Source organism: Aotus nancymaae, unplaced genomic scaffold (genome assembly GCF_030222135.1).
Source record: "Aotus nancymaae isolate 86718 unplaced genomic scaffold, 86718_ANA_hifiasm-v0.15.2.pri h1tg000079l, whole genome shotgun sequence".
Taxonomy (NCBI): Eukaryota; Metazoa; Chordata; class Mammalia; order Primates; family Aotidae; genus Aotus; species Aotus nancymaae.
In genome coordinates, this window is record NW_026988494.1 from 11,058,457 (window position 1) to 11,080,641 (window position 22,185).

At 44.7% G+C, this 22,185-nt stretch overlaps 1 protein-coding gene across 1 annotated transcript in view; it reads left to right on the forward strand.

Moving 5' to 3' along the window:
- Positions 1 to 22,120, forward strand: part of PRAG1 (PEAK1 related, kinase-activating pseudokinase 1) — a 69,175-nt gene extending 47,055 nt beyond the window's left edge. Inside the window, exons 5-6 of the mRNA XM_012465775.2 lie at positions 3,608 to 4,356; positions 11,865 to 22,120. Coding sequence (XP_012321198.2) covers positions 3,608 to 4,356; positions 11,865 to 12,989 — 1,874 coding nt within the window. The 3' untranslated portion in view covers positions 12,990 to 22,120. The remainder of the gene's footprint in view (positions 1 to 3,607; positions 4,357 to 11,864) is intronic.
- The last annotated feature ends 65 nt before the right edge of the window (positions 22,121 to 22,185 follow it).

A 22,185-nucleotide genomic window follows, 5' to 3' on the forward strand; every position in this document is an offset into this window, starting at 1 on the left:
ATCAAAGTCACTGACCAGCAGCTCCCACAGACAAGCAAGAGGGAACAGTGAAAGGAGAAAATCACTTCTTTCCAGCTGCCTGAACACAGGAAGTGTTTTTTGTGCTGGGACCTACCGTACAGTCTAAAGCAGAACCTCTTGATTCTCTGGTCACCTAGGGAATTAGAAGTGTTATCAATTATGTTGTTAAAAGATCCCTGGTCTCCTCCCAGATTGGAAAATGTACCGGTGGCAATTTGTGGGAACTAGAGATAGAAGGAAGAACAATTGAAGCAAGATAAGGTTCTGCCTAGAGGTATTTTATTTCAGGGCAACTTTGAGACAGAATGCACATTTAGAGAGAGTAGCTGAAATTATAGACTATTAGTGCTGCAAGGGGCCTTCACAATGATGTAATCGGTCATTTTCTAAAGGAGGAAACTCAGGCCGGGCAGGCCGACAGCTGGTGAAGTGTTCACTCCACTTCTCACCCTCAAATTGGAGCAGAAGCAGAAAGGGGCAGGCTGGTAGCATCAGGGGATCCTTGTGTTAAAGACAAGGAAGACAAAACCGATAAAGTTGGGGAAAGAAGCCTAAGGCTTAAAGAGGAGACTAGCCAGGAAATTGATCAGTTATGAACCTCCCTGGCTGACTGGACTTGGGATGGGAAGGAGTCCTGACCATAGGCAGGTTGTCCTTGTCTCTGAGGGTACTGATGAAAGCATTGACCAGGGCTCTGATCACACCCCACTCCCATCCCCCACCTTCGGCTTCTGCTGTGTTAATGATAAATTGAGAATCAGATGCCTCAGTGGTGATGGTTTCTGCTGCCTAGAATGCAGCAAGGTCAGGAAGTGGATGTGTGCTCACGGCTCCCAGTCCTCCTGCTCATTAGGCTGGGAGTTTGGTGGCTGAGGCTTACTGTCCTTTGAGAGCCCCATAAGTAGATGGTCTTGCCCTCCCTTTTTTATCCAGAAGCTGATAAGTGATCCTTCTCCTCCTCTCAGCCCCTTCTGCTTGAGGGAGGAGGGAGAGGAAGTGAATCATCTGCCCTAGCCTCCATCTGTCCCTGTTGCTTTCCTGGGGAGCGTGGGATGGGAAGACCTGTGGACTGAAGGGTTTCAGCACCTACTGAGATCATTGCCATCTGGATCTTCCCTCCTCTGGCTCGCTATTTCTTGTGCACCCTTCATTCTGACTACTGGGAGGAGAATTCGTGGGCATGTAAAACTGACTGGTCCAGACTGCACCACCACTGCTTGATTTATTATTAACTTGAGCCCTCCTGGAAGGGGTATAAATCACTCACTCAGCCTTGCTGGCAGGGGCCCCACATGTCATTAGCAAGTGGGCAGGACAACTCCCTATGATCTTGATAAACCACAGGGAAACAAGGGTTGCTTACTGCAATGGGAAGGTGGGCAAGGGGAGCTTCAGAAACGCCATGCTCCTTCCTGAAACTCTTTTTTCTTGAGACAGTCTCACTCTGTAGCCCAGGTGGGAGTGCGGTGGCACAATCTCAGCTCACTGCAATTTCTGCCTCCTGGGTTCAAGCCATCCTCTCCCCTCAGCCTCCTAAGTATCTAGAACTATAGGTGCGTGACACCACACCCAGTTAATTTTTGTATTTTTTGTAGAGTTAGGGGTTCACTATGTTGCCCAGACTGGGAGCTCCTGAGCTCAAGTGATCCTCCGGCCTCAGCCTCCCAAAGTGCTGAGATTACAGGCATGAATCGCTTCAACCAGCCCCTCCTGAGTCTTATGGTAAATGATACAGCCCGGGTTTAAGTGATTCTCCTGCCTCAACCTCCCTAGTAGCTGGAATTACAGGCACACGCCACTGTACCCAGATAATTTTGTATTTTTAGTAGAGACAGAGTTTCGCCATGTTGGCCAGGCTGGTCTCAAACTCCTAACCTCAAGTGATCCGTCCACCTCAGCCTCCCAAAGTGCTGGGATTACAGGCATGAGCCACTGCACCTGGTCTACAAGCCATATTTTTTCATATTTTAACTTTCAGAATAATAGGATGCATTTTACAAACTATGAATATGATTAATTATTTCTTTTATCCCCCCAAAAGCTGTTATTAAAATAGCAGATAACACCTTAGAGCTGTTCTGAGAACATAGGAAAATAATATTATTTTAATTTGACATTTTCTCTCTCTAATAGTGCGTATCTCTTCTCTCTATATATATATATATTTATATATTTTATATATATATATATATATTTTTTTTTTTTTTTACTTAAACTCTTCTTTCATTGTGAAGCCACCATTTTATACCTTTATGCCAAGAGTGAAGTCAGCCCTCACCTTCGTAGAGACGACCTTCATCTCACCATTTTGTGTGCTACCCAGAAAGGTTTTCTGATTGTCCCCATGCTCTGCAGACACCTGTGGCCCTGTGTGAGCCTTTGCCTGGGCAAACTCTGTATCCATATGCACCACTCTGGAAACTGTGGGGCCTGGAAAAGACTCATTTTTTTTTCTTTTTTTCTTTCCTTCCAAAGTAGCTGGGAAAGAGTCGCTTTTCTTTAAGGTCGATTTCCTCATTTATAAAATCATGACCTTCCTGCCTTCTAAAATCTCTTGTGGCCTTGCTTGGCCATTAAGCCAGTTTAGGGTATACGTGAAATTTCCAGGGACTGCATACTAAAAAGGGAAAATTTTTTTTTTTTTAGATGAAGTCTTGCTCTTGTTTCCCAAGCTAGAGTGCAGTGGCAAGATCTCAGCTCACTGCAACCTCCACCTCCCAGGTTCAAGTGATTCTCCTGCCTCAGCCTCCCGAATAACTGGGATTACAGGCATCCACCACCATGCCAGCTAATTTTTGTATTTTTAGTAGAGACAGGGGTTTCACCATGTTGGCCAGGCTGGTCTCGAACTCCTGACCTCAGGTGATTCACCCGCCTGGGCCTCCCAAGGTGCTGGGATTACAGGCATGAGCTGCCACTTCCAGCCAAAAGGGAGAATTTTGCCATTGGCCAATTACACCCTCTATAAACTTGACCTTAAAAAAAACACTCAAACCACACATGTTCAAGTTTGTTATTGCTGTTTCAGCATTGTCTGCAAAATATTGGAAACAATTTAAGTGTCCATCAAAAAGGGATAGTTAAATAAATTATGTATATGATGATATACTATGGTAAGACTGTTTAAAATAATTAAATAGATCTGCACATTTGATTAAAAAAAAATCTGCAAGATGTGAAAGAAAAGCATTATTCCAAACAGTGGCCACTGTTTGCTCTCTTCTATGTAATTGTGTGTGTATGTGTGTATGTGTGAGTGTGTGAGTGTGTGTGTGTGTGTGTGTGCGTGCCTGCATTTGTTTGGATTGCTCGAGTAATGCATGAAACGCTACTGGCAGTGGCTTCCTCTGATAAGAGGGGCTGGGGACTGAGGGACAGGCCAGGAGGAAGACTTGATTGTCAATGTATACCATTTTTGTGTTTTGATTTTTTCCACTGTACGTATATTGTCTATCTGAGAAATAGGAAGTAAAATAAAATTAATTGCTTTGGCCAAAAAAATAAAAAATAAAGGAAAAAAGTCTTCAGGCTCCTGGAATTGAGTGGCATTGGCCTTGGCCTGATGGTTTCTGTCTCTCCTCTTCAGGTCCTTCATCTGAGCTGGCTCACTCGCCCACCAACAGCGGGAAGAAGCTCTTTGCTCCTGTTCCATTTCCTTCAGGCTCCACTGAGGATGTATCCTCCAGTGGCCCCCTGCAACCTCCTCCGCTCCCCCAGAAAAAGATAGTGAGCCGGGCAGCCTCTTCACCGGATGGCTTCTTCTGGACCCAAGGCTCCCCGAAGCCCCGAACAGCAAGCCCCAAGCTGAACCTAAGCCACTCAGAAACCAACGTCCATGACGAGTCTCACTTTAGCTATTCATTGAGCTCTGGAAACCGCCACCATCCTGTCTTCTCTTCTGAGCCTCTGGAGAAAGCTTTCAAAGGCAGTGGCCACTGGGTTCCAGCAGCAGGGCTGTCAGGCAGCAGAAGCGGCTGCGGGAGCCCTGGCCTCCAGTGCAAAGGGGCCCCCTCCGCCTCGTCCTCCCAGCTGAGTGTGTCCAGTCAAGCCTCCACCGGTAGCACCCAGCTTCAGCTGCACGGTCTCTTGAGCAGCATCAGCAGCAAGGAGGGCACCTATGCCAAGCTGGGGGGACTCTACACCCAGTCCCTGGCCCGCCTCGTAGCCAAATGTGAGGACCTCTTCATGGGTGGCCAGAAAAAGGAGCTCCACTTCAATGAGAATAACTGGTCACTCTTCAAGCTGACTTGTAACAAGCCCTGCTGTGACTCGGGGGATGCCATTTATTACTGTGCCACCTGCTCCGAGGACCCCGGCAGCACCTATGCTGTGAAAGTAGGTACCTCTCCCTCCTTCCATCCTGCTGCACCACTGGCTGGTGCTGGCTTGGGCAGAACTATGGCTTGAGCAAGTCATTTTACCTGTCTGGGCATTAGGAGGGGAGTTGATTCCTAAGCATTCTTATTTTTTGACAGAGTCTTGCTCTGTCACCCAGGTTGCAGTGTAGTGGTGCGATCTTGGCTCACTGCAGCCTCCACCTCCTGGGTTCAAGTGATTCTCCTGCCTCAGCTTCCCAAGTAGCTGGGACTACGGGAGCATGCCATTACGCCCAGCTATTTTTTTTTTTGCATTTTTAGTAGAGACAGGGTTTCACCATGTTAGCCAGGATGGTCTCCATCTCCTCATCTCATGATCTGTCCACCTCGGCCTCCCAAAGTGCTGGGATTACAGGATTACAGTCGTGAGCCACAGTGCCCACCCTTTTTTTTTTTTTTTTTTTTTTTTGAGATGGAGTCCTGCTCTGTTGCCCAGGATGGAGTGCAGTGGCACGATCTTCGCTCACCACAGCCTCCACCTCCCAGGTTAAAGCGATTCTCCTGCCTCAGCCTCCCGAGTAGCTGGGATTGTCCATGTGCGTCACCATGCCCAGCTAATTTTTGTATTTTCAGTAGAGACGGTGTTTCCCCATGTTGGCCAGGCTGGTCTTGAACTCCTGACCTCAGATGATCCACCCACCTTGGCCTCCCAAAGTGCTAGGGTTACAGGCGTGAGCCACTGCCCTGGCCCCTAAGCATTCTTTTAACACTTAGTGCTCAATGACTTCACTCCCTCTCTCTGCCCAGGACATGGTGCAGTGAAATCTGTAGTATGAATATAAGACACATTCTGTGCTTTCGGGGATACACATATGTGATCTAGCTGGGATAAGAAAACAGTTACTTTTTAGTGCAACAGAGAGTTTATTTATTAACCAGGTTTTTATTGAGTGCCTACTGTATGCCAGGTATTTTGCCACAATCAGAGTATGTAGAGGTGAATATAACCTTCCTTATAGAGCTTATAATGTAGTGAGGGAGATGGATAATGAAGTTGTTCTTCTAATGTTAGAGCCAGAAGGAGCATTCGACCTAGGAATCATCTTGAATAATAATAGTAATAATATTATTTGTGTGAACATTCACTCTACAACCAGACTCTCGGCTGAGGGTATTAACTACATTACCTCTAATCCTAACAGTAATCCTACAGGTTAGGTAGGTTTTATGGATGAGGGATCTGAGGCTCAAAGTGGCTAATTTGCCCATAGCTAGTTGGTGGCTGGAGTAGATTTGAGTTCTGGCGTGTCTGTCTCTCCAAAGCCTAAGTTATATCCCTGCCAGTTAAGATAAATGAAGTTCAGAGACATTAAGTGACGAGCTCAAGGTAGCACAGCTCTTTAACCTTTGCTGCTGGGTCAGGGCTCTCTACTCACACTGCACTGCCCTCTCAGAGCACAGCTCTGTGGGAGCTAGTTGAGCCATCTGCACCCATTGGGGCCCTGGGGTCTCTACTATGCTCTCCAGTCCTTCCCGTGGCCCTATTTCTCATCTTCTTTTGCTGCTCCTTGAATACCTATTGAGCCCCTGGCCCTTCTATAAATGTAGGCTTTTATTGGGAGTAAGGAGGGAATCCCTGAGCTGTCTTCTCTCATCACCTGTCCTAAGACATGACATCCTTTTTTTTTTCCAGTTAGAAAAGTATAAAGAATGAGCTAATCTGAAATGGCCTTGAGGGGATAACTTGCTTACCAGCAATTTTAAAAAATAATATTGTTAGCATTTAAAAAAAAATTAAATAATATTTAAGTAATAATACTATTACTACTATTAATAATATTATTCCATATATTTAAATAATATATAGTTGTTATAATCAAGAGTAGTAATACTAATATTCAGCATACATTATTTATAATTACTTATTATTTATATATATTGAATAATATTATCAGTAGTAATAGTATTATTATAAATAATATATACCAGGCTGGGCGTGATGGCTCACACCTGTAATCCCTGCAATTTGGGAGGCCTAAGCAGGCAGATCACAAGATCAGGAGATCAAGACTATCCTGGCCAACATGGTGAAACCTGTCTCTACAAAAATACAAAAAATTAGCTGGGTGTAGTTTCAGCTATTTGGGAGGCTGAGGCAGGAGAATTGCTTGAATTCAGGAGGCAAAGGCTGCAGTGAGCTGAAATCACGCCACTACTCTCCAGCCTGGGCAACAAGCGAGACTCCATCTCAAAATAATAATAATAATAATATATACTGCATAATATTCAGTATCAAGAGACAGCTGACCTTTCCATTTTGAGGAGGAAAAAGCCTGGTGGAGGAGGTTGAATCCCTCTTGCCCATGAAATAGAAAGTAAGGTGACCCTTCTGCAAGAAGTAAGGGGCCTTTGGGACAAACGGTTTTCTTTTTTACATCCATAAATAATTGTACTGTGCAGCTTGGATTCTAGGGTCCCATATAATAATACAGAATTAGACATATTCTCTAATAAACAACACAAAAGAAATTTAACTTTCCTTAAGCATGTTAAAAACAAGTGTGGCTCCTTATTTCATTAGAAATAGAAGCCATACAGAAACCAAAAGATAAGCCTTAGCCCTCTAAGGAAGAGTCACAGGGGTTTCCTATTTGGCTTTCCTGGAGACGCGGTAGCTCAAGGAATAATGGATCATCTCTGTGCCACGTGAAAAAGGAAATTTGGAGACTAGCCTCCAATACGATGGTAATTCTTGGAATAAGGTTACCAGGAACAATACCAATTTGCATATATGCGTGGCCTGGTCATTGGGGGTGGGTGGATGGGGGGGCATCCTGGAGCATCATTTCACACGTGCAGCTGTTCCACTTCATTAGCACTCAAGTCTAGACGATTTACAGTCATCTGGGGATCCGCAGGAGGGGGAGTGGGTCTCCCTTCCCAGCCAGCAAGCTGCCTGTTTGAGGCTGAGTGCATTTCATCTGTGCATGTTAAACAGGGACCCGGCCCTGAAGGCAGACAGAACCTTGTTTGCAGTTGCAGAGTCCCAGTTAACAATAGCAGGCTCACACCTGCTCCTTGCTGATGCTGGAACCTACTACCCTGGGCTCAGCGCCCTGCAGCAGTGAGGAGATGAAGCTGGCTCTTGTAGCTCCACCATATGAATAGGTGGCAGGAAAAAAAAATCATTAGCTGTGTGTGCGAAGCAATTTCATTTATCAGCCATCTAGAAAGAATTCTAGTTTGGTAATTAGGGACCCGTTTCAAGCCGCTGGGCCTTTTTTATTTAACAGACATGATTTAGAACAGACTTTCACCCATGAATGAGTCCTGGCTTCAGCAAAAAGTTTGAAACTTGAGCTGAACCAAGGGTCTATGTAAAGTTCTAGAGCTAAAAATCTGAGCGCAGTGCCCCCTAAAAATGAACTAAGGGTGGGAGCAGGGAGTGGGGAGATGGAGGTGGAGAAGAAGCCACTCCCTCCCCCACCGCCTCTTCCCGCATCCAGCACTGTAGAATGATCTCCGACATGAGCACAGAGCTCACTCACAGGGCTGGTTAGCATGCGCCCTACGTTTCTGGGCTTTGAGAAAGCTGCAGGTCTTGCCAAAGCCCCAGTGCACTGATTTTGAAATGCATCCAGCCCAGTTGCCATTTACTCTGCTCCTTAATTTACATATCTGTGCAAAACCTCAGCAGCCTGACTGGCGCTCAGGGCTTCAAGTGTTTGCTGGGCCCAGGCCTTTCATACCCCTGAGAAAAAGGGGCCTTGGAAACTCTTCCCAGGCCCCTAGGCAGCTGTGCTCTCCGGGTTTGCACAATACCTGCAGACCAGCCCTGGATGCCTCTGCACCACCAGAGGGCTACAGCCAAGATGGCAAGAGCAGTCACCATAGCAACCCTTACCATTGTGCTCACCCTGGGCTGGGCCTGGCGCTGAGAGCCATGCCAGCATCATTTCATCAGATCCTCACAATACCCTTATGAGGAAGGATTACCCCTGCCCCTATTATTCAGTGGAGAAAACAGCCTTTGAGATAAATATTGTCCATCTTCAATATGCATGGATTCTGTATTTGCAAAATCATCTACCCACTCAAATTTATTTGTAATTCCAAAATCAATACTTGAAGTGCTTTCCAGTGATTTCTGGATAGGTGTAAGGCAAGAAAAAATTTGAGTCACCTGATTTTAGTTTGTTCTCACACTGCTACTAAAGACATACCTGAGACTGGGTAATTCATAAAGGAAAGCGGTTTAATTGACTCACAGTTCAGCATGGCTGGGGAAGCCTCAGGAAACTTACAATCATGGTGGAAGGGGAAGCAAACACCAGGTGAAGTCCTTCTTCACATGGTGGCAGCAAGGAAAAGTGCCAAGCAAAAGGGGGTAAAGTGGCCAGGCGTGGTGGCTCACACCTGTAATCCCAGCACTTTGGAAGGCCGAGGTCGGTGGATCACGAGGTCAGGAGTTCAAGACCAGCCTGGCCAACATGGTAAAAACCTGCCTGTACTAAAAATACCACAGATTATCTGAGTGTGGTGGCAGGCACCTGTAGTCCCAGCTACTTGGGATGCTGAGGCAGGAGAATCACTTGAACTGGGAGGCGGAGGTTGCAATGAACCGAGGTTGCTCTCCAGCCTGGATGACAGAGACTCCATCTAAAAAAAAATAAAATGGCCCAAGCATAGGGCTGAAGTGCTGTCTAGTGTTCCTAACCACCACAAGGCTGGGATGTGCCTCATAGATAAAAATATGTATGTTAGATAAGCTTTGTTCAGGCATGAGCTCTAGTGCTGTTGCCTGTGAACTCATGTTAATGAGTCAACAAGGTATATTAAATGAGGTATCTCTAAACAGAAGCATACATGAAACAAGGTTGAATATTGGTGGGTTAACGAAAATATTGTGACCAGAGGGTCCCAGGAAACTTACCTTGTATTTTCCCTAGGAGCTGGAGTGTTTATGGCTTCTTCATAGAACATAACTCTTGCAAATAACAAAAATCCCTTGAAACTTGCCAAAGGTTACAGAGCTAATACTTAAACCTAGGCCTTTTTTCACTCCAGAGCCCATACTTTTGACCTTTGGAACACTTCTTGGTTGTATAGTCCTGAGCAAATAATTTAACCTCTGGAAGCCCCAGTTTCCTCCTCTATAATGGCACCTTCCTCCTTGGATTTAATGAGATTAAATGAGCTGCTGCATGGAACCCTCAGAATTGGCACAGTGCCTTGCACATGCAAGAGTTCAACCTGTATCTGTTAGGGGTGAGACAGTAACAGTGGTGTTCTTCCCACGTCTCCACTGACAGCACAGCAGAAGGTGGTTGACCAAACTGCATACATGCAAGACTCTTTCTCTGAGGACCTACTCCCCAATTTCCTTTAGTTTAATAGTGCTCCAGAAGCCTGCCATTTGAAAACCAAGTACAGTCCAGGAGCTGTGGCTCTCACCTATAATCCTAGCACTTTGGGAAGCCAAAGCGGGAGGATCACTTGAGCCCAGGAGTTGAAGACCAGCCTGGGCAACATGGCAAAACCTCATCTGTACAAAAATTCCAAAAATTAGTTGGACATGGTGGTGTGCACCTATAGTCCCAGCTTCTCAGGAGGCTGAAGCAGGAGGAGTGCTTAAACCTGGGAGATCAAAACTGCAGTGAGCTGTGATTGTACCACTGCACTCCAGCCTAAGGACAAAGCCAGGCCTTGTCTCAAAAAGTAAAAAATAAATAAAAACCAAGTATAGTTGGGTAGGCCAAAATAACAATGCCTTTGATACATGTATTTCAAAATCGTTTTTTAAGTGTAATAGAAAGCAGTGTCTGGGGTAAATGTCTTTCCCCTTTATTTCCATTCTGCTTTTATAATAGAGAGATTACTAAATTAATGTGTTACCTACCGTTCCCCATAATTAGCTTTAAAAACGTCCCTTAGAGACTGAGCTCTTGTGTGCCAGGTTTCATGCTGAGAAGGTTTGCACAGCTGCAATATAAATAAATCTTCGTGAAAAGGTGTTTGCAATAGAACTTCTGAAAGTATTGCCTGTAAGCATTGTGACACTTCAAAAACACTGTTTCGTCATCATTCCAACACTGCAGCCCAAAGGCAGGGTTATTTTGGGAGTGTTTGCAGGATAATATTTTATAGGTAAATGTGAGATGCCTTTCTTCTCAGCATTACACACTGATCTTTTTGTAAAAAGCCTGGGTGAGGTTGCATAATAATATTCATTTGAAAGAGGAGACTTCAGTCCCTTTCAGAGTAATGACAGGGAGATTGAGGCCTGATAGAGGGACATCATGGCTGGTTCAAGACTCTAGGTGAGTGGCAGCCAGATGAGGACTAGAATTGCTAGAGATCCCCAGGTGGCTGGCACTGTCATTTGTACAGGAAGAGATGGAGGAGGCAAGAAAGATACAGTTGTGTGGATCCCCAGCTACTGTTCCCACAGAATAGCTTGGGATCTTTTCCCATCTTTATCTCAGAGGCTACCCTGGGGTTCCTCTGAGGTTCCTTCCGGTTCTCTCTTCCCTGGAGAGCTTTCTGGTTTCTTTCAGCTGCTGCAACTCACCTTGGAAGAAAAGTGAGGCTGCTTTCTTTGTAAACCTTATTTGGCTTCACGAGAATTTGTCCACATTGTGCACAGATGGATGTCTTCCTGCCAATACCTCCACACCACACTGCGTGTTGCTCAGCAGGGACCCCACTCACTGGGTCAAATGGTCATTTTATGTTTAACTTTTTAAGAAATTGACAAACTGCTCCAAGGGTCTGCCCCATTATACATTCCCACAAGCAATGTATGAGGGTTCTCATTTCTGCTCATCCTCATGGACACTTGGGACTATCTTTTATTAGAACTCATTCTAGTGGGTGTGGACTGATATCTCCCTGTGGTTTTTGATTTGCATTTCCTGATGATTAATGATGTCTGACATCTTTTCACATGCTTGTGGCCATTTACCATTTTATTTTGGTGAATTATCTGTTCATATTTCTTGCCCATTTTTTTTCTCTCTGCCAAGATTCTGTGTCTTTTTGATTGGATTGTTTTGTCTTTGTATTACTGAGTTGTAAAAAAAGTGTTTTTTTTTTAAATATAAATTCTAGAAACAAGTCCTTTATCAGATACGTGTTTGGCAGATATTTTCTCCCAATCTATTACTTGTTTTTCTACTTTCTTCATGGGGTCTTTTGAAGCATAAAAATTTAGACTTTTGAAGTTAAAAGTTTGTGATTTTTTTTTTTTTTTTTTTTTTTTTGCTTTTGTGAATGACTCTGTTGGTGTGGTATTTAAGAAATCTTGCCTAACCCAAGGCGTGAAAGATTCTGTCCCATGTTTTCTTCCAGCACGCGTTAAGTATTGCTCTTACCCTTAAGCCTATGTGATCCAGTTTGAGTTAGTTTTTGTGTGGAGTAAGGGGTGAAGTTGACCTTTTTGCACGTGGACACTCAAATGTTCCCACACTCTTTGTTGGGCAGAACCATGGGTCCCACTCTTGATTGCCATTCTCCTTCTCCCCACAGATATGCAAAACCCCTGAGCCCAAAGCCGTCTCCTACTGCAGCCCGTCCGTGCCTGTGCACTTTAACATCCAGCAGGACTGCGGCCACTTCGTCGCCTCGGTGCCCTCCAGCATGCTCACCTCCCACGACGCGCCCAAGGACCCTGCGCCGGCCCTGCCCGCACAACCCCCTGCTCAGGAGCAGGACTGCGTGGTGGTCATCACCCGGGAGGTGCCGCATCAGACCGCCTCCGACTTCGTGCGGGACTCGGCGGCCAGCCACCAGGCGGAGCCCGAGGCGTACGAGCGGCGCGTGTGTTTCCTGCTCCTGCAGCTCTGCAACGGGCTGGAGCACCTAAAGGAGCACGGGATCATCCACCGGGACCTGTGCCTGGAGAACCTGCTGCTGGTGCACTGCACCCCTCCGGCCGCCCCTGCCCCCGCCGCCACCCCTCCCGTCGCCGCCCCTCCCTGCCCGTCTGGTGCCCTCCCCGCCGCTCCCAGCCCCGCAGCCGGCCCCGCCTGCCAGGGAGGGCCCGGGGAGAAGCAGCTGCCCCGGCTCATCATCAGCAACTTTTTGAAGGCCAAGCAGAAGCCCGGCGGCACCCCAAACCTGCAGCAGAAGAAGAACCAGGCCCGGTTGGCCCCCGAGATCGTGTCTGCCTCCCAGTACCGCAAGTTCGATGAGTTCCAGACCGGCATCCTCATCTACGAGCTGCTGCACCAGCCCAACCCGTTCGAGGTGCGCGCCCAGCTGCGGGAGCGGGACTACCGGCAGGAGGACCTGCCGCCGCTGCCCGCGCTGTCCCTCTACTCCCCGGGCCTGCAGCAGCTGGCGCACCTGCTGCTGGAGGCCGACCCCATCAAGCGCATCCGCATCGGCGAGGCCAAGCGCGTGCTGCAGTGCCTGCTGTGGGGGCCCCGGCGCGAGCTGGTGCAGCAGCCGGGCACCTCGGAGGAGGCGCTGTGCGGCACGCTGCACAACTGGATCGACATGAAGCGGGCCCTGATGATGATGAAGTTTGCGGAGAAGGCGGTGGATCGCAGGCGGGGCGTGGAGCTGGAGGACTGGCTTTGCTGCCAGTACCTGGCATCTGCGGAGCCCGGGGCCCTCTTACAGTCGCTGAAGCTCCTGCAGCTTTTGTGAGCCAAGTCTTAGCCTGCACTGTCTGCTGCCCTTTCCCTGCCTAACCCTTTCCTGTCTTGCCTTGGGAGCGCCCTTGTCTCCCTGGGAAATGGTACAGATGACTGGTATACCTGGATGTAAAAAATATATGTATATATATATAAAATACATATATAAATATGAAAGACTAAGGATGCTGTTGCCCCTCCACGCGGGTCTCCTCTCTGCACCAAGTCCTCCCTGTTTTCTTCTGTAATTATACACATTTCTAGCTCCATGCAAAGTCATGAGGGCAGTTCAGCGAATAGAATGCGGCCTAGACACTGGTCTCACTACCTTGTTAAAGGATTTCTTCACCCTTTTGTCATATTGTTATTAAGAAAAAAAAAAGAAGAAGAAGAAGAAGAAAACTCCATTAAAAATTTTTTTGGTTGAGTCACAAGCAAAGCTCTTTATCCTTAAGTGCCTGAATGCGTTAATATGTGTGGTGGGTAAAACAGACCTGTCTTTGGTCTTAATACTTTTCAGGAGATAGAGCAGCAGTCTACAAAGGATCAGGCAGGTGGGTACCAATTAATCTTCCCTGCTTCTCTTCCCACCTGGCAGCCTCCTGGAAAGAATCCAGACACAGTCGCTGTGATCCCAGTGGTTTGGAATTCAACTCCACTGCTCCAAACCCATTTCCAGTTTGCTAAAGCTGGTTACCATTCAGATACCTGCCTAAAAACAGAATCCACACCAGATGGTTCCGATGAAAAGATCTTAAGGGGAGCACTTAGCTAGGTGTGGTCAGGGTTATGAGAACAAAGGGTGACAAGGCCAAAAGCAAGGGCCAGAACAGCAGGACAGGGGAACTTACAGGAGGTATTTGCCCTGAGATCTCTACAGCCAGAGATGGTTGTCTCTGTTTCCCACCTGTCATCTCCAACCTAATGGGATGCCAGACAGCAAAGGACCTTGGGTGACACAGTCTGAAGGATCAGCCTCCTGGGACAGGGAGGAGGTGGAGAGTGCATGGGACGCCAGGTGGCAAACAGCCCACTGTTCCTACTGTACTAGATGATGGCAGTGCAAGAATAGAATAGAACTCAGGTGTTTCAACTCCCAGGCCAGTACTCCCTCTGCTGTTCGGACCTCCAAGTATCCTTTTCTAAAACCTCATTTAACACATCTATTGGCACCTACTACTTACTGTAGTCAATATTTGTTCCCATGCCTTTAAAAACACACAAAGAAAATTAGGCATCAGATCTTTCCTCCTCAAAACTAGACACACACACACACACACACACACACACACACGCACAAGTCGAAAATTACCTATTTGAAGAGAAATAGCCCCAAGACTCTTGTGTTTCTACCTAATGGGTAATCTTCCAACTAGAGATCTAATTAATTTCTAAAACCTTGTTAATAACTCTGGACAAATTAAAACAAATACAAAGATCTGAATGGATGTTTTAGAAACCTGGGATGCACTTAGCAAGAAGGATAGAGAACTCTCCCAGGTCCTCTTCTGCATATTAATTTCAATCCTTTTTCGAGTTTCACCTTCCAGCCCCTGACTACATGTAAACACATTCATATTTCCTTGCATCAGTGGTGAAGACAGCACCTGGGGCACATTTGTAATTTCAATTGTTTCCTGAGCATTGAGGAAAGAGCTGAACTAAAACCAGCTCCCAACCCATTTGTACAAGAGAACGTGGAAATCATATTTCTCCCTAGGACCTATCTGTTTCAGGGAGGGTTGTCAGTTTTCTTTGTTCCTTGGAATTTGCCAGGCAAACCTTCCACCCTCAATTTGCTGTCTTTTGCTTTCTTGTCCTTTTCCACTTCAAGTAAATAAACAATGGAGAGGGAGGAGCAAATATTCTGCCAGGAGAATTCGGTGCCATTAGAAAATAAGGCTGGGCGTGATGGCTCATATCTATAATCCCAGCACTTTGAGAGGTCGAAGTGGGTAGATCACCTGAGATCAGGAGTTTGAGACCAGCCTGGCCAACATGGAGAAACCCTGTCTCTACTAAAAATACAAAAATTAGCTGGTTATCATGGCACATGACTGTAATTCCAGCTACTCAGGAGGCTGAGGCACAAGAATAGCTTGGACCCGGAGGTGGAGGTTGCAGTGAGCCGAGATCGTGCCACTACACTCCAGCCTGGGTGGCAGAGTGAGAGTCTGTCCAAAAAAAAAAAAAAGAGAGAGAGAGAGAAAGCAAGCAAGAAAGAAAATAAATGTCTTAGGAGCCACATTTTTAATTCCTGAATTAATAATTTAATTCCAACTTTTTTATATGCCATCCACTTCAGAAAAAAAAAAATGAGGTTGTAAAAGCAATTTTAAAAACTAACATGAACCAAAAAGTAAAGGATAAAGAAGAAACAATAGCAATAAATTCTAATTGAGAGGAATAAGAGCAATTAAACATAAAACTTACTTCTGAGCTGCCCACCAACTTAGAAAAAGAAAACTGGTTGCAGAATTCTTTTTTCTGTGTAATTTTAGGAAAGAGTTTATCAGAAGGAATACATCTTTGTCCAGTGCTTAGTTCTGAAAGAAATTGGTCAATAATTTTTGTTTGAAGGCATGGAATAATGTCCCAATAGCAGTTTTAAAAAGGAAAAAGCATTTTTTGAAGATAGGTGTCATGAGCAATGCCAGGTTAAAAATAACCAGGTCCACACCTGACTGTGTCTTTCCACATCGTCAGGGTTTTATTGATGCTAACTCAGTCACAAAAGCCAGGAGCTACATGGAATAGCCAAGGAGGCAATTCTCCTTGTACCTTCCATTCTCTTGGTAGAGCTGCAGGCACACAGGCTCAAGCCACTCCTTAAGTCAGTCAGTATGGCAAATCATACTTAATAGTATACTTAATCAATGCATACATGCTACAGATTAAACATTCCACAATAAACAAAGTGACACTGAACATCAAGAGGAGAAAGAGATTGGAGAAAGGGTTAAGGAACCAGTCCAGGGAGCATGGGTCGGTCTTGCAAGGAAGAACATTGGAAGTGGCAGAAGCAGATGCCAAGTTCTTATCATGAGTGACTGCAAGACAGTGTCAGTTAAGACAGCCATTTTGAGCTGCTTAAGGCCTGACCTTTTAAAGTCACAGAGTCCTCTGATAAGAACTGTTCGTGTCTTTTTCTGGTTGGATGCAGTCTTTATCTTTTTTTTTTTTGTCGCTATTTATTAAACAAAACATCTTATCCTTGTTGGAAAAGTGCCCTGTGAAACATAAAATGGAGTCTTAGTCTAAGATGGAGTGAGTTATGTCAAGGGTGCTCTATACAATAGGGCTTTTTTTTTTTTTTTTTAGTCTCCACCACTGGTGAAATTTAAATATGGAATGTTAAAACCTAGTTTCCTCAAATTCTCTGGAAATGATTGCCACCCATTCCTCTCCATGGATTGGCCTTTTCCATAAATGATTAGTCATGTGGCTATAAATAACTAGGTTTAACAAACAACTTCAGTTGCACTAAATTCAGAAGTTTAATATAATTGTTGTTGTTGTCGTTACTTCAAAATACACCTAGGCTGCACGGCTTTATCTCACAGAAGATTCTAGCATGAAATCCATTACGCCCAGAAACAATTGTTTGTTCTGCAGGACTGAGATTTGGAAATAATCAGGGACTTTTGTACGAGGAGAGTTGTATGGCATCTGGCAATTTAATACTCCTGTTATCAGTGAGTTCATCTTCCGTTTTCCTTGGCTGTAAACCCAACTACTGGTATTTAAATCTTCGGTTTTTCTTCTCTCCCACTCTGAGTCAAGTCGCCCCCATAATCCTTTCCACATATGTAATTTTTGTTGTTTGTAAGGCATTCTCATTTTTATGCCAAGATGTGGAATCATTTTTCTTTTCTTTTTTTTTTTAAGGTAGGCATTATGAAGCCTCATAACTAAATAGTTATATCCTTGCCAGAAGCCAGATAAATGTTTTAGGGATTATTTATTTATCATAACATATGGCTCAGATCTAAAAGGACTGGGTTCTGGGGAGCTGTAGTTACCACTTTATATAACACTTCATGGTTTCCAAGAGCTTAGGGCTGGAAAAACTCTTTTGAGATGTACGCATGTACACAAAATAAGTATAAAGATTTTGAAAAAAGAAGACACATGTTACTTTAATGAGTTCTAAATTTGCTCCTAAAATACACAGTCAGTAAATGAGGCAGCCCTTTTCTGCTCTGCTGAATATCTGAAAATCTTTGGAGATCTAAGGATAAGTTTACCAAATCTGACTGAAAGTAGTAGATTTGTAACATAAAACCAACTTGTCATTTTTAAGAGAGGGTAATATGAATGGAATTTATTCACTGGAAATTAAAGTTTAACCCAGCTGATGTCATTGCTGGAAAAAAAAATTTTAAGGCAAGAATAAAATGGTTGGAGCAGGTACCATAGGGTGATTGTCTTGACAAATTACTCTTTTTTTTTTTTCCAATTCTAATTAATGCAGGCAATGGGGCAACCTCCCTGTAAAAGATGTCCTGGAGGAGAAATTGGTCAAGAGGTAGCCCGATGGATTATGAGATTCCAGAAAAAGAGCCCAAATTAACTCAAAAGTGATTATTTTAGTTTAAGGTACTCTGGAGTTGGGCCAAAATATCTGTGACCAATTTGGATCCTTACCAGATCCAGGATACTCATTCTTGTATGATCCAGATCTTTTCTCCCAGAATGTGCCTGCATCCATGCCAAGCTTATGGAACTGGGGAAGAAGAAAAGTCAAGTTTACTCGAGATTTTTCTGCATGTCAACAGGCTGATTCGGTGCTGGATTCTCCCAGTTGGGATTTGAACATAGACATTGATCACATATTCTAAATGTGAGATTCAAATATTTCCAGCTCTTATACCAGAGGTGATTACAGCTATTCCCTAACAAAAATACTGCCCTAGACGCCAGATGTGCTTAGATTATTAAGATTTTTGTGCACTGTAATGAACTCAAAGGTTACTCTGCAGATTCCTGCTTTACTGCCTTATGAGGGCAAAGCAAGCATGGAGACCGCTTAGGGGAATTGAGTGTGGAGGTCTGAGGAGGGAAGACAAGGCAGGAATTGAGAACACAAGATTCAGAGATAAACTACCTGCTCCATTAGGTTGGTGCAAAAGTCATGTGGTTTTTGCCATTACTTTTTAATTAATTTTAATGGCAAAAACAGCAATAGCTTTTGCACCAATTTAATATCATATGCATGGATCCAGCCCTGATGACTTTCCACAATGCTGAAAGGGTAATCATGCCTTCACCCCTTTACTAGGATTACACAGACATTTGTATGTCTATTCTCTTTTCAAAGATTTCCAGGAATGAGGAAGCTGTAAGATTTCCTCTTTTCTAGGTTGTGTAGAATTCAATTTCAGAACTTATAGCAGATCCCTTAAAAAGTCAGAAAGACTTTAACAACTGGGCCTTTTATTTAAATCCTTTATTTACTGAGCCATTCCTACCACCATGATGACAAAAGCAAGTTCTGCTCTTCCCAAAAAAGAAATGAATTTTCTTTTTCTTACCCCTCAGCTTTGTTGGTTTTATTTATTTGAGTAGGCAAACCCTAACACGGCACTCAGAGACAAAACTATCCAACAGGTATACTCAGGGCTGGACACAGTGGCTCACGCCTGTAATCCCAACACTTTGAAAGGCCAAGGCCATAATCCCAGCATTTTGGTAGGCTAAGAATTGCTTGAGGCCAGGAGTTGAAAACCAGCCTGGGACAACATTGAGAGATTCTGTCTCTAACAAAAATAAAAATAAAGAAATTAGCCAGGCATGGTGGCACTCATCTGTGGTCCTAACTACTCAGGAGACTGAGGTGAAAGGATCACTGGATGCCGAACGATCAAAGTTGCAGTGAGCTGGGTTGGTGGTACTGCACTCCAGCTTGGGCAACAGAGAGAGAGAGAGAGAGAGAGAGAGAGACAGAGGAGAGCGCCCATCTCAGGAAAAAAAAAAAGATACTCAGATATCAATCCTCCATGCCACTCCATGCCACTCCATGCCATTCTCCCCTCCTTTCCCCCTGAGAACACCCACCCACTGTGGTCACCAAACTCACCAATTTCCACTTGATCCTTCCTGTGTTTGTGCACAAATAGGCAGATACAAGTATTTTCTTCTTTCTTACACAGAAGTTACCATGCCTGAGATGCTAGAGCACTTTGGTTTTCTCACTTAGCAGTATGTCAACAGGAACTTTCTTAAAGAGAGGAAGCGGCTTGATCTCTCCCCTGAGTCAGAGAATTGACAAGGTTTTATCACCTTTTACCCAGGTGTTAAAACATCATTTGCACTGCTGGGAGAGCATTAATTCATGAAAATTGTAATGATCCCTTACTGGTATTGCTCCTTGTTTAGGTCTTAGGACAACTCATTTGATTTCCATTGGGAGATACAGATTCTTTTTCTTCCCAGATGGATAATCTGAGGCTTGCTCTAAAATGCAGTTAACATTGGCAGCAGAGCCCTGAGTTAATGATAAAATTCACCCTCAGGCCCTTACTAGTCCCTGGAGTGACACTGCTAGTCTTTGCACTTGCAACTCAACACGTCTTTGACAAGCTCTGTATTCATCCCTTGCGGCAAACCTAACCTGGTGACTATGGCCGGTTCTCCAAGGAAAATGCTTCAGGATGATCTTCCAGAGACAGTGTTTAAGGAAGAATGAGGTTGTGCTACTCTGTGCCCTGGCTTTTCCATGGCTCCGGTGTGGTCATTTCATTCCATGACTTTAGAGAACTGCAGTGTAAGCAACAAGGACTCCACTTACTGAAACTGTTCATGGAACTTGGAGTCAGCTCTTAAACAATAGAAGCCTGATGCTGTTAGTCTTGGCTGAGTACAACATGAGTCATGTGCCGTTTCAAGTACCTAACTGAACATGGGTAGAAAGAAGGAGCTCTCTGGGTGACAGCCAGAACAATTCCATGTGGAGATAGGGCTAGAGGAGGGAGGTGGGATACGGGCTGAGCTCCCAGCACAGGAAGCAGACAAGGGTGCAGACCAGCGAGCCTTCCCAGCCAGTGCCGACTATGCCCTGCAGCCGGGGTTGGCAGCTGCCTCCCAGTTATGAGTCACACATTTGATCTCAGCCTTCATCCTGCAGACAGGCCTCGCTGAAGCCAGCTGCTGGGCCCTGGGTTGTTACCCAACAGCCCCCTTTGTTTCATCTCTGAAAAGGCAACAGTTCGTTGGAGAAAGAATCAAAATGAAGAAAAGAAAACTAAGGACAATGTTAAATGGTGGTGGCAGCCATTTATTCTTTTGTTAGGATAACCATTTCTATTTTTTTTTTTTTTTTTTTTTTTAGAAATAGAGTCTTTCTCCATTGCCCAGCTGGAGTGCAGTGGTGTGATTATAGTTCACTGCAGCGTCAACTTCCTTGGCTCAAGTGATCCTCCCACTTCAGCCTCCTGAGTAGCTGAGGTTACAGGTTTACACCATCATACTGGACTAATTTTTAAATTTTTTGTCGAGATGGGGGTCCCCCTATGTTGCCCAGGCTGGTCTCAAACTCCTGGTTTCAAGCCATCTTCCCACCCCCACCTCCCAAAGTGCTGGAATTGGAAGTATGGGCCACCACATCCAGCCAAAGATAACTATGTCTAAACAACACCCATCACAAGTGCTCCCATAAAAGGGCTTTTCACTGGGGTGCAGGTCTCTGGTAGCAGTTTGATAGGGGGATTGGAATCAGACCTTCAGTAGGACCAGTGAAGTCTGGAGTGTTTCCTTTGCGGTAACTTTCAGATTATCTTGAAGGGAAAGAAAGAATGCAGGAGACAGACACTGAATATTCCTGCAGTGATGTTAAGGGCATAACACAAGCCCTGAGGATAGCCACAGCTTGGCTTTGTGTGGGATCTGTGTTTCTGTAAATGGACGCTACTCAGTTTAGTAAACAGAAACTCGCATTACATCCAGGTCCTCTGTCTCATTTTCATTCACAAATTCTTGTGGTTGGAGCACTGAGAAGGGAATTCATTACCACCGACCTGTCATTCAAAGACTCCCTGGGTTGCTTGAACAGAAGTTTTTAGTTTGGTGTCTGATGACAATGTTGGAAAACTATGAATGACAGAATAAGAGTATCTTTGTTTACCTGACTTCTCTGCTCCAAAAGATTTAAAGTCTTGTTATTTGAAATATTATTTTACCTTCTTAAAGCATTCCTCTGATACATGGAGAAATCTAGACAGATAATCTCTATTTTAAGAGAAAATTAAGATGTGGAAAAATGAATTGATAGGTGAAGTGTAAATTCAGGACTAGAGTCTAGGCTGCATGCCTTCCATTCTCTACTAAGCACACTCTACCACCATGTGTATACCCCCGTGTTTACTGGGTACCCATCAGCATCTTGCTTGTCCTTCAGTTTTCTTTCCAACATAGTTATCTTTGGCTGGATGTGGTGGCCCATACTTCCAAGATGGAGTCTCACTCTGTCACCCAGGCTGGAATGCAATGGCACGCTCTTGGCTCACTGCAACCTCCACCTTCTGGCTACAAGTGATTCTCCTGCTTCAGCTTCCCAAGTAGCTGGAATTATAGGCGCCCACCACCACAGCTGGTTAATTTTCATAATTTTAGTAGAGATGGGGTTTGGCCATGCTGGCCAGGCTGGTCTTGGACTCCTAACCTCAGGTGATCCACCAGCCTCGCCCTCCCAAAGTGCTGAGATTACAGGCATGACCCACCACACCCAGCCAATCCTTCAATGTTTGACTCAAGCCACACCTAATTCAAGAACACAGAATAGAAGGATGATTACCAGAGGCTGGGAAAAGTAGCAGGGGACTTAGTGGGGGGAGGTGAAGATTGTTAGTGGGTACAAAAAAGTAGAAAGAATAAAATCTACTATTTGATAGTACAACAGGTGACTAGAGTCAATAATAACTTAATGGTACATTTTAAAATAACTTAGGGAGTGTCACTGGATTGTTTGTAACTCTAAGGATAAATGCTTGAGGGGGTGGGTACCTCATTTTCTATGATGCGCTTATATCACATTGCACATAATATTTATCTCATGTACCCCATAAATATACACACCTACCATGTAGTTCCCAAAATTAAAAATAATAAAAAAGAATAACTAACAAAAATAAAAAAGTCCTCCCCTGCTTATGAAAGCTGGTGTCCCTTTCTCCTCTGCAATCCCTCACTACTGCATCCCTCTGAACCTGGGA